This window comes from Lottia gigantea (assembly GCF_000327385.1).
Source record: "Lottia gigantea unplaced genomic scaffold LOTGIsca_35, whole genome shotgun sequence".
Taxonomy (NCBI): domain Eukaryota; kingdom Metazoa; phylum Mollusca; class Gastropoda; family Lottiidae; genus Lottia; species Lottia gigantea.
This window is the reverse complement of record NW_008709190.1, coordinates 1,540,318-1,556,167: the sequence shown is the minus strand read 5'-3', so window position 1 is coordinate 1,556,167 and position 15,850 is coordinate 1,540,318. Positions and strand designations below refer to the sequence as shown.

At 33.0% G+C, this 15,850-nt stretch overlaps 3 protein-coding genes across 3 annotated transcripts; 2 read left to right on the top strand and 1 right to left on the bottom strand.

Moving 5' to 3' along the window:
* Positions 1-2,302: 2,302 nt before the first annotated feature.
* LOTGIDRAFT_216911 (hypothetical protein) lies at positions 2,303-3,034 on the top strand (the record flags this gene model as incomplete). Its single annotated transcript, XM_009058703.1, has 2 exons — positions 2,303-2,490; positions 2,801-3,034. 2 exons carry the CDS (start codon positions 2,303-2,305, stop codon positions 3,027-3,029), a joined length of 417 nt encoding a protein of 138 aa, XP_009056951.1. The 3' UTR covers positions 3,030-3,034.
* A 902-nt stretch (positions 3,035-3,936) lies between these two features.
* On the top strand, positions 3,937-11,596 carry LOTGIDRAFT_190816 (hypothetical protein). The gene is made up of 13 exons (XM_009058702.1): positions 3,937-4,174; positions 4,319-4,406; positions 5,137-5,254; positions 5,526-5,633; positions 5,940-6,066; positions 6,359-6,472; positions 6,875-6,997; positions 7,273-7,452; positions 8,201-8,303; positions 8,686-8,814; positions 9,454-9,533; positions 9,846-9,903; positions 10,642-11,596. Exons 1-13 carry the CDS (start codon positions 4,038-4,040, stop codon positions 10,744-10,746), a joined length of 1,470 nt encoding a protein of 489 aa, XP_009056950.1. The 5' UTR covers positions 3,937-4,037; the 3' UTR covers positions 10,747-11,596.
* A 542-nt stretch (positions 11,597-12,138) lies between these two features.
* LOTGIDRAFT_206612 (hypothetical protein) lies at positions 12,139-14,546 on the bottom strand. Its single transcript, XM_009058701.1, has 2 exons — positions 13,519-14,546; positions 12,139-13,395 (listed from the first exon to the last, which is right to left on the bottom strand). The coding sequence occupies exons 1-2, from the start codon at positions 14,431-14,433 to the stop codon at positions 12,259-12,261; spliced, it is 2,052 nt and encodes a 683-aa protein (XP_009056949.1). The 5' UTR covers positions 14,434-14,546; the 3' UTR covers positions 12,139-12,258.
* Positions 14,547-15,850: the final 1,304 nt, after the last annotated feature.

Sequence of the window (15,850 nt, the reverse complement as noted above, 5' to 3'; positions counted from 1 at the left end):
ATATTACAGTATACTAATAAAGTACAGTGTGTACTGATGTTACTATGTCTGCTATCAACATATTGTTACAGAACAGCTATTGGTCCTATATCACATTGATATACTCCCATCTTCAGCCAGGTAATGGTCTTGCTAATTAAAGGATCACAAACTTCTTGGAAGGTTACCAAATTGCTGTTCTAAAACCTCTCTGAAAGACTTTTTGGGAATAATGCCTCGTTTGATACCTCTCGTGATTACCGTGTTCACAGGGTCAATGCAGTTAATTTCCGTTCGATAGTGGGTTTTAGCTCGTGAAAATGGAGAAAAAATATCGACACCCATTTTCACAACTTCTCCGACCTTCACCTCGACCCCGACAACTTTCATTTTGGTCAGGTTAATCTTTTATTTAAAGTCTTCTGACAATTTTTTTTTACTGTCGTCATGACATAAATACCACTAAATGTTAATAAATAGCTTGGAAATGGAATATAAAATATATCAATACCGCTAACATAATTTTGTCAAATATTTTAGTTATGAAGTTATGAATATTGTCCGAACAGTCTCAACTTTAGCGCAGGATTTCTGGACTTCAAAAAAGTTGTAAACACTATTTTCACGAGAGGTATCGAATGGGGCATAACATTACATAGGCCTGCTATTGAAAAATTTACTTTTCCAAATATTACAGTTATTAAGTTATAAATTAATATATATTGAAACTTTAAAGATAAAATGTTAATTTTATCTCTTTAACCCATATTGTGATAATATCATATTGTGACCCTTGTATCATGACACATATCGTATCGTGGCATGATTGGATGTATCTAGCACTAATAATTACCATAAATCTTTCTTTCCACATACAATAATAAAAGAAACAACTGGAGTATTGTGAAAATCTAGTTCCAAAGACTGTAAATATACACCACTATGACACCTGCCAATTATATTTCACTGCTTAATAAAAGTTGCTTGCCTTGGAATTGTTTCAGATCTTTTTCAATACATTTTTTTTTTTCAGTGGAAGCATGGAAGCCAGAATTAATTTTACTTTTATTTTGAGTCTTATTGGTGAATGTGTTCTGTATTGGAAGAGAAAGGAATCTACCCAAAAAGAACAATTAATGACAAATCTAAAGAAAATACAAACTATATGGATAACTGTGATGGTGTTGATACTAAGAACACCTAATATCACTCTAGTTGGTCTACTAGTTGTATCTGAAAAACTCATTAGTGATTATATCTTACCACAAGTCAAATTAAACTTACCTTTCTTGACAATTTATTGTTATTGGATGGGGCAGTCTTCCTTTTTTTATCAGGTAAATTTTTGCTTTATAATTTTTTCTAATCTTTTATTCCTTTGAAGCTGGGTTAAGACCTTGACAAATTAGTACAATGACATGGCATAATCTGTAGTAAGAGATCTGGAGACTTGCCTGTTGGCTACAAATATCTGTTCAAATTCCTGCAGTGCAAAAAAGTTTTGACGCATTATGAATTGGTCAAGTGCTAAACAGTTCCATAATTCTGCAGTGTTTCCCTTTAGCAGTTAATCCCCTTATTAAAGACTGAAGTAATATATCGTGGGTGACTGCTTGAAACCTCGTATATGCCATATTTGGTCATTTTGACTTTTTGGTACCATTCGAAAGCTCGTAAAAGCACAGATCTTGTGATCAAAACGTCGTATTATTAGCTTGATTGTAAATAACTCAAAAAGCACTAATTAAATAACAAGTATATAAACAGTCAGATTTAAAACCTCCTAAAATATATTATTATACGAGGTTCAATGTCCCTTTTCTGAGGATGAAAATGAAAAACCTCGTATACTGTATTATTAGACGAGTTTTTGGTTCAATAGGCCGGAGATTTCAAATTGTTATACAAGGTTTATATTTTCCAAGAATGAAAACCACGTATAGCGGTAAAAAAAATAATCAAAAAGATTTTAACAAAATACGTGTACAAATAGTTTTTTGCGTTTTTCTCGAAAAGTAATTCCGCGTCATGAATCTTTATTCGAGGTTTCAGACGGTCACCCACGATATCACATGATTTTCAAACCACTTTCAAACCATAAAAACTTTGTATATTGGTTTGTTTTGTAATTATGAACACACAACCCCTCTTGTATGAAATAAGGGTTGTTTTGATGTGTTGAAATATACCATTTTATACTCTATTTGTATCTTATAGCTATTTGGATTAAATGAACAATTTATTGATAAGGGATCATGTCATAAAGACAGAAAATCCTCTCCATATAACCTCTTATTCAGAGGATTTTTTACCTTTAATACTTATGTCAGTGATTGTGTTTTACTTGCAGGGTAATTCCAATTCTCTATCAACAATAGATGTTTCAGCTGGATATATTGGACTAGAGAGTTATCAACCAGTCTTTACTGCTATACTAATGATCTGTTCAACATACAGTTGTCTCACTTTCTGGTTTATAACATTAGTTAAACATATTGTTATAGATACTCAGTAAGTGTTAGTTATAACATTAGTTAAACATATCAATATAGATACTCATTAAGTGTTAGCTTATAACATTAGTTAAACATATCAAAATAGAAACTCAGTAAGTCTTAGTTTATAACATTAGTTAAACATTTCAATATAAACACTCAGTTAGTGTTAATTTATAACCTGAATTTAAACATATTATAATATATACTCAGTAAGTATTAGTTTATAACATAATTCAACATATCGATATGCATATTCAGTAATTGTTTGTTTATAACCAATTCTCAACATATAACAAAAAGAATATATTTACTTTAAATTCCAGTTGTAAGGAAAAGATGTTTGAAGCAGGTGTGATCTTGATGTGTATAAAAACTTTACCAATAACCATCTACACTTTACTTGTGACTGTTCAAAGATACCATTTATTTGTTTGGACTGTATTTTCACCCAAAGTACTATATGAAGGTGCTCTGTTAGTATTAGTATCAGTGATATCAGTGTTATTAGTGACTACCTCAGTGTTTTTACCAATATGTAAAATAAAATCATGATATTTGGTGGTTAGTTTTTTGTAGGGTCTATTTGCATTTAAAGGGACAGATTCGCCATTTTGGGGGGTTGGTTTTGTTCTTGAATATATGTAAGTAGTTTCAGATGTACTAGTAATATACAGAGATCGCATAATTCTTTCAAAAATATCCCAAACTAGGAATTTCTCTTTTTATTCCTATATATGTTTTTCCTATATACTGCAGAGTCTCAAGAAAAGACGAGTCGTCATTTTATCATTTAAACGCAGATAATTCTGGACACACATGGATTTGAAGGCTCAAATTTCAACAGTGAGCTGTGAACACTATTAGTGATTAGCTTAGCCAAAACAAAGTCCTGTTTCTGAGATTATGGTACGACTGATCAAACAAATGGTGAACCTGTCCCTTTAAAGGGATATTCAAGTTGACCCAATTTTACCAACAACTTAATTACAACTTCTGAAAAGAGTTATGTATTTTGTAAAATAAAACCCTTAATTGTAAAAGATACCTAGTGAACAATTTTGACAATAAAACCCTTCCATACAAATCATGAAAGAGATTATTTATTCAGAGACTGTCACAGTTTTTCTGTACTTTTGCTTGTAAATTGGTCGGTGCCTAAAATGTTTAAAGTTGCTCACGAGAATTGTTCCATCTAAATGTCAATACATAACAAGATGCAAAGTTACTTCTCAACTTTTTCTTCAAAACTTTGTTTCCAAAGTTCCCCACCTAGGCTATATAAAAGTAATGTTATGTTATAGCTTCGTTATCAGATCAAATACCTAATTAGATGAAAGTCTTCTTATGGGACAGGGCCTTTAACTTTCTTGGCACAAATGGTGCCCCATACTCAATAAGGCTATTTATAGCAATGTGATGTATGACCCGGAAGTAAACAGCGGTTGAAGCGGCGTGGACCAATCACCAGACGACAGCACATGTACCTTCAGCTCGCCACGTTAGGTTGATAGTGCTTTAATTCCCTCATTTTGCCGGTCAGTCGGTGATCATTATTTAGAGATGAAGTCCTTGGTGTTTTTAATATCTGTATTTGTCGCTTCAATTGCGGCGGATGATGTTTTGGTCTTTACCGATTCCGATTTTAGTACGAAAGCCAGTGAACACGACTTAGCTTTGATTGAATTTTATGCACCTTGGTAAGTAAAACTAAAAACAGTGAAGTTACTGCGTATGTATTGTCATAAAAAGGAAGTTTAGCAAAGAGTGGTTTAGATTAAACCTATGATTAGTAAGAACTGTTGTTGAATGATGAATTATAACGCAATTTCATTCTTATTCAGGTGTGGACATTGCAAAAAATTGGCCCCAGAATATGAAAAAGCAGCTTCAACTTTAAAATCTAATGATCCTCCTGTAGCATTAGCTAAGGTAAAACATTGATTCTACTGGTAGTCTATTGTACTCAATTGTAATGGCTAAACTTTCTTCTCATCTTTCCTTTCTTTTTTGATCACCACAATGAAATTCTATATTTAGTTGCATTAAAAATTATTTATTTGTTGACCATAAGAGTCATACAAGTACATTATGATATTTTTATTTTTGTTTTTCGGCATGTGATAGCACATAATGTTATTTCGGTACGGTACTTTAAATTCCATAATTTGGAATTGAGTTATATACATGGTTTAAATTTTTTCCTTAGACTAATGGAATTATTAGGATTCTCATAAACATGTCAAAATTTAATTGTTTTGATTTGTTGTAGCCGACAAAGAGTAAAAAAGTGCATTTTGGATCTCGTTTGTCTACGTGGCTAAGTGGAGAATCTCTATCTGTTTTCCATCAATCGATATTATTGTGATGTTAGCTTGATTTCTTTTTATGATTATGTGAGGACTGAACAAGCTGTGAAGAAAAAATTTTCATACAGTATTAAACAGCAATGGCAACAGCTGAATTTTTGGGATGTCAACACCTGTTTACATAAATTAAATTTGAGTTGCAATAACACAATATTCTGACTGTTTAAAAAGTGTTTAATACATAATGTATATTTTTTGAGTTGTAACAGTTAATAAATTTTTTCACTGATAGTTTAAAATCGGATCTTGTTGCTAATATCTGTTTATATCTAAGACCACTATCTTCATTGCAGGTTGATTGTACAGTAGAAAAAGACGTCTGCTCAAAATATGGCGTCTCTGGTTACCCAACTTTGAAAATTTTCCGCAATGGAGAATTTAGTGAAGATTATAATGGACCAAGAGAGGCTGGTAAGTTCCTTCTATCTGAAGGATTATTTTAAGGCAAATGAGGCCTTTCAGATTCTTCAACTTATATTTTTATTTTAACTTTATGTAGTTAGGAGAGACCGTAGGCCTAAGCTGCTTGCCTTTTGTATACCAGTATCCTTTGAATGATTGATATCAAAAAAGAATAGCTGAATGTGAACGAGTCCTTACAAAATGTCCTCCACTGAGCATGGCATTACACTATGCATTGTTAAACAGCTCACAGCTGAATATTTATTGATTTGTTTTAAAGGTGGTATTGTTAAGTTGATGAAATCTAAGGCTGGTCCTACCTCAACATTATTGGAAACATTAGAACAAGCTGAGAAGATAGCTAAATCTAGTGAATATGCTGCTATCGGTAAGTTTGAAAATGGGTCTTTTTTCGCCTATTATTTTGCTGCACATGATAGTGGTTCAGATCCTGCTCATGTTTGTCATTGGTGTGCAGAGGAAATTCTTATCTGATTGCAATAAATTAACATTCTGAAATTAATTCAATACCTTTGATGTAACTCTATTGTTTCTCAAGACCTTGTTTTGGTTGAATTGTACCCAAAATAGTAAGCACAATAGTGATGTCATTATAAGGTTGAGAGTTGCTGATAGACCTATAAGAACTAGGAAATCATATATGAATCCTTCACTTTCTGCTCTTTAATTGCAGGTTTTTTCAAGTCACTTGACAGTGAATTAGGTAAAACATTCCAAAAAGTTGCTGATGCTATCAGTGGTGATCTAAAATTTGCCCATACAGAAAATGCAGATATAATGAAAAAATTTGGATTTAAAGAGTAAGTAGAAAGGCAATTTTTTTAGGCTAATGTGATACTATGATGTCCAAATGCTACAATTTTTCCATGGGCTCAGCATGTTTTTAGTTTCCCTTTGTCAGTATTGCAGGTCGGAGGAGCTGATATGAAAAGGTTAAAGATCCCTTGACACCTTGAAATCGAAAAAAAGAGTAGGCTTTTTTTGACAAAAATTGCCCTAACAACACACTTTACTATCTTCATTAAGAAGAAGAGAGATATTTTTGATTGTTTGATTTCGTTTGTTAATTGTTGTTTTACTGACTCTTTGCAGTAAAATTGTGTTGTTCCGTCCCAAGAAATTCCAGAGTAAATTTGAAGACCATCAACTGGAGTATAAAGATGATTCTAAATTACATACATTGAAAAACTGGGTTCAAGAAAATATGTAAGTTTAGAGTTCTAATACAAAACTTGCTTCATCCTTCTGAAAGTGTTCATTGCTTAATTGCTTGATATAAGCTTATATATCTAGCAATTCTCTGCTGTTTCTGTGAAGCTAAATGTGTCTCTGCAATGAATAGTCAATCCATTTCTAGTTAAGATTTTGTTTTTTTTGGCTTTGTTTACAAACATTTGTAGTTCCAAACGACCAGACACTAATGTTTGAACTATCATGTGAATCATGGACATAGTATAGGAAAATAATGGCTACCATTCAATTGCAGAGTGCAGACCATATGAATATTATGTTTATGGATTCTGATCAATTATTGCTTATACATGGTTAATGTAATATGTAAACTGAACTATTTGAAGTTTTGATTACAGAATTTATGAATTATTTCAGTCTAGGTTTATGTAGTCACAGAACACCAGACAATGCTGACAAATTAAAGAAACCATTATTTGTAGCTTATTATGATGTAGATTATGTTAAAAATGAAAAGGGTACCAATTACTGGAGAAACAGGTATGTTGTTTTTGCTGTTTTCTTTATCAAATTGTAATGTCTTTGTGACACATTTTATCAAAGCTTATAGAATTTTACTATTGGTGTCCCTGCACTGAAATTAGTTATTTTTACTGTGGTATATTTTTAAATAGGGAAAATGGTCAACTATGTAAAAAAAAACATTTCATTTTTTCAGCCCAATGCTGAGCTTTTTATCAACCATGTTATGAGTTAATGTTAATTAGTATTAAATATATGCTCATCAACTATATTGTTATTCATATAAATTTCAGAGTAATGAAAGTTGGTAAGAAGTTACGAGATGCTGGTAAAAATCTGTATTTTGGTGTCAGTAATAGTGGTGAATTCGCACATGAAATGAGTGAATGTGGTCTGAACTCGCAAGGTGATAAACCTAAAGTTTGTGCCTGGGATAGCAGAGATAGAAAATTTGCTATGAGTGAAGAATTCAGGTAAGTTATCAGTATATGTCTAGTGTGGTCATGGTAATTTGTATTGCTGTATTACTAGATAAGGCATACAGATTCCAAAATGTATGTCTTAAATGTGTCATAAACATTTATATTTATTAGTTATTTACAGTAAGATTAAAAAAGCACACTATTGAATTACTGTGGAAATTTAAATTGGGAGTATGACTAGATTATCCATTGGCTGTAAACCCTTTAACTCTGAGTTGGAATACTAAATGGATATTTCAAAATTCATAGTTTCCATAGTATTTATACCAAGTAAATTAGTACATACTTCCACTTTTACATGCTAAACATTCCAAGGACATATCAATGATGACCAATACCTCAGTGATATATAATGATACTTGATCGATAGGACTGAGATATGTCTGTTTTTATCTGAATTTGTTCCTACCTGTGTGATAAACCCAGTCAGTAATGCAGTGAGAGGGAAAGAGTGTCCACAGTATTTGACTATTATCACTATTTGCTCCTGGCAAGATCCCATGATGTTCAGAACTTAAGTCATTGCTTTCATTGAAGGATAAAACTCCATTCCATTTCTTTGTTGTAAACAGACATATCAAGGATGACCAATACCTCAGTGATATAGAATGATTCTTGATCGATAGGACTGAGATATGTCTGTTTTGTCAGAATTATAGAATGACATTGAAAAAGCCGAATTCAATACTGTTATCATATGCTCTACAGTAAGTTATAAGACTATTGATTGATATTTCAGTATGGAAACATTTGAAAAGTTTATCAATGATGTGTTAGAAGGTAAACTAGAACCCTATTTAAAATCAGAACCTATTCCTGACAATACTGATGTTCCTGTCAAGGTAAGTTATTCCTTTGTCTGTTGGAACTCAAGATAATCATGGGTTGAATGTGGATGCTCTTTAATTGGTCTGGATCATGTTGAATACTGCTTTAACCACATAATGTTATATGCTTGATTGCATTAGCATCTTTGCACTATGAAAGGGTTTCCGTGCCAATAGTATTTCCAAATAAACCTTTTTAAACCATGAGATTTCAACAACACATCAATCATACGCAGTTATGATATAGGGGCTACATATATCATATGAGAGTTGAAATGCGATCCTTAAAAATTAAAAAAATCCAGAAATCAAAATTGTATCTGCCAAACCCTTCCATATCTTCAAACTCGAATTTTAGAAATAATAACGTTAATGATTATTGTTTTATGTATTGTAGACTGTAGTAGCCAAAAATTTTGAAGAAATAGTTAATGATGAAAATAAAGATGTTTTAATAGAATTTTATGCACCATGGTGTGGACACTGTAAGAGTTTAGCACCTAAATATGAAGAATTAGCTGAAGCGGTAATTGTTTTAATCTCATTTATTTATAAAATATCTCTGTAAAAGAAAATGTGCCAGCATTAATATCAGGACAAATAATGATGTGAAGTGAACATAGATAACATTGTCTATTCTTTGCTTTGCAAAAATATTTTGGGCATTGTGATGTATATGGCAAGGCACTTTAGGTGGTCTGGTCAGTATCTTTGAAGGCCTTGAAGTATTAATTCTCTGTCTTCCCACTGGCATGGCTCTCTCAAGTTAAAGTCCAGATTTAAGACAGACATGTCCAGGATGACCAATACCTCAGTGATATCTAATGATACTTGATCGATAGGACTGAGATGTGTCTGTTTTTATTTGGGATTGTTTATGTAGATGATTGCCAGGCATTTTACCTGACTGTACTATAAACCCAGATGCACTCTGTCAGTGATAGGATGTCTGCTGTCTGCTACTGCCAAGATCCCACGGCAGTTTGTAATTTAGTCAAAACACTCAATGAAGGGTGTAATACAGACATATCAAGGATGACCAAAACCTCAGTGATATAGAATGATTCTTGATCGATAGGACTGAGATATGTCTGTTTGATGTTTGCTTCTTGTGAGGTCACGTTTATTTGACCTTTGGTTTGAATTTATCATTGTGTCTTTGTAGTTGAAAGATGAGAAAGAAATTACCATAGCTAAAATGGATGCTACAGCTAATGATGTCAGTAAACCTTATGATGTAACTGGGTATGTACTTGTGGTTAATTTAAATAATTCAAATTAAACAGTGTCTTCTTACTGTCTGGTCTTTTGTACTGGACAATAAATGCTACAGACTGTGCATGTTAAAGATTCTTGGTCAGTTGATCAATATAAAGAAAAGGCTAATGCCAAATGATTTCCCTCTTTGCACACTGCATGGTGTTTCCTGTCTTTAGCCCAATAAGGTACAGAAAAGTAGGATGTAAAACTCCATTCATATTCATTTTGTAAGTGATGGATTAAAATTTTCATTGTTATGCCAGATTTTTTAATATCTTGTAAATATGTTCATTTCAGATTCCCAACTCTGTATTTTGTTCCTAAAGACAAGAAAGATAACCCAGTAAAATATAACGTAAGTTGAAACATGTATTATTGAGTCTTTTCACTGACAGTCTGATAGTCTGAACAGAAAGACTAATGAATGCATCAAGGATGACCAATACCTCATTGAAAACTAATGATTCTTGATCGATAGGACTGAGGTGCATTCTCCAATTCTGAATCTCGGCAAAATCTGTCGTTGATAACCTGTGGAACCAAAAAATTCCTTAAACATTTTCAACACATATTCTTAAATAGTAAGAATGCCGTGCCTCTTAGTATTACCCAAATCATAGCAGCCTTCATGGGAAAAGCAATTGACATTCGGATGGGACTAAAGGCTACAGGCTGTGCATGATAAAGATCCCTTGAATGTTTGAGTAGGGCAATACGTAGGTTTAAAAAAAAATATCTCCTTGCACACTGCTGAGATTCTATAGTACAGTCTGAGTGTTGGTTTTAACTTAACGTCATTTGCTTGGTTACATAGAGCAAACGGCGGCTGTGGGTTCCGATCTCGATCAGCATGTGAAAGTCTGGACTCATAATTCAAGTCAACCCAGCTGTAAATGAGAATGATCAATGCTAGGAGTTTTGGCCAAGGACCAACTGGTTGAAAGGATCCTTAACTGCGAACTTAAGTTGTTATCCTTGTAAAATATACTTGTTTCTTTTCTTTTTGAAGTTACCAGTATTCATTACCCCAATTGAAAACAGAATAATCTAAGAAAAATTGTTTCATTAATGATTGTAAATATTGTATTTGTAGGGTGGTCGTGAAGTCGGTGATTTTATTAAATATTTAGCTAAAGAAGCTACCAATGAACTGTCAGGTTATAAAAGAAACGGCAAAAAGAAGAAGACTGAACTTTAAAAATCTTCCAATGAAACTTCATTATTTCATTTCATAAATTATCATCCTCCATTTATACTTAGTTTTCATCCTTTTTTTTTTAAAGTTAGATTTCACTTCTTTCAACCTCTACCAGTGCTTTTCAGTGACAATAGTTTGGTGTAAGGTCTGTTGTTGGCTTCAGGTTTACAACATTATGCAAATATGGTCCTCCAGAAATTGGTTTGAATTCATTTCTTACATGAGTCATTTTTGTGCTGTTTTGTTAAGACATTTACTTACCACTTTGAATTTGTACTTACTTTGTTTAAGCATTCTTTCTGTTTCTTGTTATGTTGCATGAGAAAATCTGAGTTCTGAGCATTTGCTTTTGCATTTACTGTTTCTTAGGAAAATTTTGGCAATATTGAGAAATCATGTATCCATTCTTTCCTTAGAAGACTTGTGTGTATTTTGTCAGCTGATTTTTTTTTTTTTTGGATTATAATCAGTCTTGCTCTAGCCATGCGGAACTCCTATAATGTTTTTGGCCACAGAAATTTAAGACGCAAGTACATCATCATTCATATATTTTGTGGTTGAAAAGGAATTTGCTCCCATGTGTCTGAAATAGTAAACTGAAAGTACAAAAATTCTGTTACGCTCAGCATGATTTTTAAATGCCTCCATTAATGATCAACACATCTTCCATAATATATTGTTAAAATTTCTTGATTGTACTATCTCACTACAATGATGTATATGTTATTTATTATAGAAAATTTGATATAAAATTGTACTATAGGATTATATCATTGTGAATATTTATCATTTTGAGAGAGAATGTTCCTTTGTCAAAAGGGTACAAGAATAAAAAACTTACAAAATTATACTATGTTTTGTTTATCAGATAAGATTTTGTGTAAAGATCTGTTGGGGAAACATGCAGATTTGGACAAAGTCCTAGATTTTGCAAGAGGTGTTCGCAGGGGGCTCTTTCAGCAATATTACTGTCTATATCAAGCATTGGCAAATTAATTATGTTGTAAACAGCAGCCTGATAAAGATATTTATGCACTTTGGGTGAAGCCAAGACCACTTCATTTTTAAAGGCATACTTCCTCCTAGAATGGACATGAAACTTTGTCAATGATGATGGACTTACAAGATGCAATAACTAAAAAATAAAATTTCTATATTACACGATTTATCAATTACGCTTCTAAGAATGATTCAAAATTACTCAGTTTAATGAATTATTACTTAGTTTTATTGGATTATACAGGGATTCTTTTGTATAGTTATGTCCACTGATGAACAAAGACTCATTTTGGCCAAGTTTAAACATTTTTTTGGTCATCCTAAGAGGTAGTATACCTTAAAGTTTCTTTAAGTGCTACATATTGTACACATTTTATAAGAAAAAAAAACGTTGCCTGATTTAAATAATATTTCACATGACTACCACTGGTTATTTCACAAGGGGTACAAAAAATATAATTTATACATTAATATAACAAATAATTTTAAAAACTTTGAAACAAATTCAGATATTTATGCATACGTTAAAACTTTAGTAGCAATTAACAACTTTTCAACACAATCAACATATTGGAAGTCTGTTTTCTCTAATCTGGCTTTGCCTTCATCTGACAAAAAGATCTTTGTTAAATGATACAAATTTGATTGGAATTCAATATCTTCTGCAAGTTCATCTGAAAAATTTTCACTAATTTCACTCACTTTCAATTTCATAGCCCTAGTTTTTGTGCTTTTGAAAACAGACCAATCTTCTTCCAACAGAGATTCATCATTCAATGATTCACTTCCAAGATAAATAATGGCTCTCTTATCTGCTTCAGAATTCCACTTGGACCACGAATAAGCCATGGAAGATGAAGTAAGTGCAATTTGTTGATAAATTCTTTCTTCTAAAAGAGTATCCTTATTTTGGACGTTGACAAATTTGGAGGAATCTTCAGCGGGGAAGATGTCGATACCTGTTCGTTTTAAAGTTTTGATTAACTCTTCAGGCTTCATCCATTTCTCAATAAGAGGTTGAAGCTCTATTTTATCAGTTGGTTGAATAACACAGCATAAATTGTCTTTAATTTCAATTTGAATGTCAATAACAGCAGCAATTATAGTAAAAATAGCGTTGTTTATCCCCCTGGGGCGAATTTCCCAGGACTGGAAAGGCATGTTAATGTGGGCGTCTTGAAAGAGTGCAAGCTTTCCAAAATAGCTGGTCTTGAATTGAACTATTCTTTTCTCTTCATCAAATTTGACGTCTGTGAAACCATCTTGACGCCAGTGTTGAATATCTTCATCCCAGCGTCCTGGTAATGGTTCATCTACAAACATGGAATCTTCAGGCAGCTTATAAATAATACTAATAGGTGGTCGTTCTTCTCTTTTCTTCTCTTCCTGTCCTTCTTTCACCTCTTTCTGTATGAGTGATAAATTGGCGTTATCAGCAATGTATGGTATGTGACGAACTTCATGTGGGCTGATTTGTGCAGTTATTGTCCATGTATTAACTTGTTTAGGTTGAGGAGGCAGCTCAATCAAATCAAAAGAGATGACACCACCAACAATGTGGTAGGCTCTAAGATCAATGATGTCATCATCTTCATCAAAATCTTCCCATTCAGCTGGTTCAGGTGTTGATGGATCTTCGAAGTCATCTTCCTCTTCAACAACTACTTCTTCTGTCTTGTTTTCTTCTGGTTCTTTTTCCTCATCTTCATCTTCCAAATTATTTAAAGTTGCCATCAGATCTTCCTTTTCCTCTTTCTCAACATTTTCACTCACTGCTTCTTCGGATGGTTCTCCTTCTTCCTTTTTAGTCTCTTCCTCTTCATCCTTAGGTTCTGGTGCTTCCTCAGGCTCTTCAATGACTTTCTTCTTTTGTTTTGGATACAAAGCTTTACTTTTAAAGGAAAGATGATCATATTTAGTGAACATCACACGGATGGCACAGTCTGTCAGTGCAAGAACTTTTGGTATGTCAAAGGTGAAGCCCTTTTCCACAAATTCAAACGGTTTTATTCTTTTTTTGCTTAAATTTCCCCACACGCACAGGTAGATATTTTCAGATTTGACAGTGTATTGAAGGTTATAAGTTTCATTATCTTGTAATTCTGTGGCCTTACACAAAATATCAAGTGTCACATCATTTAATTTCGTACTCATCAATTTCTGCAAATCAGTAATGGCTTCCTTATAATTAGCTACATTTGATTCTGTTAAATCTTGTGGGTGAGCTAACCAGAAATCAAGTTCTTCAATCAATTTGTTATCCAGTTCTACCAGTTGTAGTGCCTCACTCGAACTAACTTTGTCCATATTTTCCAGACGTAAATTAATGTAAGTGTTTATTTCACCTGGAACAGTGGGGTCAGGAGAACCATCACATTTCATGTATCTAGCCCACTTCATATCTTTCAGTTTCTTTGTAGACATTTCCTGTAGAGCATTTTTATTAGCGTCCAATATCTCAAATAGTTCATTCATTTGTACCTTTCGATGCTTCTTTTCTTCTTTCTCTATTTTTTTTCTTTCTTCTGCCTGCAACATCTCCATCTCTTTATGTTTCTTCTCTTCCTCCACTGCTTTTCTTTGAGCCTCTTCTTCTTCCTGAGCTTTTCTTTCTGCCTCTTCCTTCTTCATTTTTTCTTTCTCTGCCTTAGAAAGCTTCTTCTTACCTCCATCATTTTTCGGCGGCATGACTGTCTAATAAATATTAATATTGTTTGTGAAAATTTTAAGATATTGGGTCACAAACCCTTCAATATCAAGGCAGCTTCTTGAATTTGATATGACAAAATTCTTTTGTTTTGGATAGCAACCATCAACTTCCGGTAGACAACTCGTTGGTTGTCGTAATTATATTTTGTAAACAAACATTTTTGTGCAATCGAGCGCATTAAATGTTACTTTAACCCTTTAAATATAGAAAATTATTGTTATTTTTCTTCAAATATCGCTTATTAAAAGTAAAAGTGTTCATTTATTACAAGTTTTCCTTCGCAAAATTGTCGTAACTTATAAAAATACCTACTAACGGCACGGTGGTTAGGACCTGAAAGGACAAGAACTTTTTAGCGAAAAAAAGTTATTATTTTTTTAATATTTTGTCTTGTTATTCATAAGTGAAAATCTAAAAGTTTGTTCTGATATATCCCCCCTCCATGCGATAGAAATATGTCGATACCAACCTCAAAAATCGGTAAGATTCAAAATATGAAAAGAATGGATAATAATCTGCTTGCATAAAAACTTCGTCTGCTAGGCATAATACTGCCACTGGACTGGGTCTTGGACTTTGATCTAAGGCTACGGTACTTATTTTCCTTGTCATAATTCTAGTATTATAATCCCTCATTCAGATCTTTCTATATCCTACAGTACCCAATATTAGTATTAGCCTTTGAATATCCAAAAGTCGAAAGATCTTTAACGTGCACTGTCTATGGCAAACGTGCACAGTCTATGGCAAACAGAGCCTCAGTTTATTGCCCCCTTGAATGAATAGATGCTTTTTCCATGTCACCTGGGTTAAAAAATACGAAGTTATCATCTCGAGCTATGCAGCGATTGAACCCTGGACCTTCAGGTTAGCAAATTCCTAACTCACTGAGCCATTGCTGCTTCCAAACGTACAGACAGCACAAATTGACAAATATAGATCTATGAAATAAGATAGGGTAACAGCATCTAAATAGATTTTTTGGGGTTACTGCACACTGCACATGAGCTTATCTTTAGTTTTATGCAGTAAAAACTGTTCCATACCCTAAAAAAGACGGCAAAATATGGTCATATCTACCATGCCTTAATCATGTCATCATGGTACAGAAAAAATTTCTAGGGTTACAACAGACTACTTTTAAATATTGATAAGTCAGTCTGCCCCTTATTTGCAAGTCTCAGGAGGCAAGTTCCCTTCTTCTTGGGAAAAAATCAGTCTTTGATTCGGTACTCATGATAATAACATGATAGAAATTCAGTTGTTTGAAAGTTGAAAACTCACAGTAAACCGTGGCTTAATATGTTTATTATATTCTTGGTTAATAATGTATTGTATTATAATATGTAAAATATATAGATTTTGATGAATAATCAATGGCATATGACATGTAGT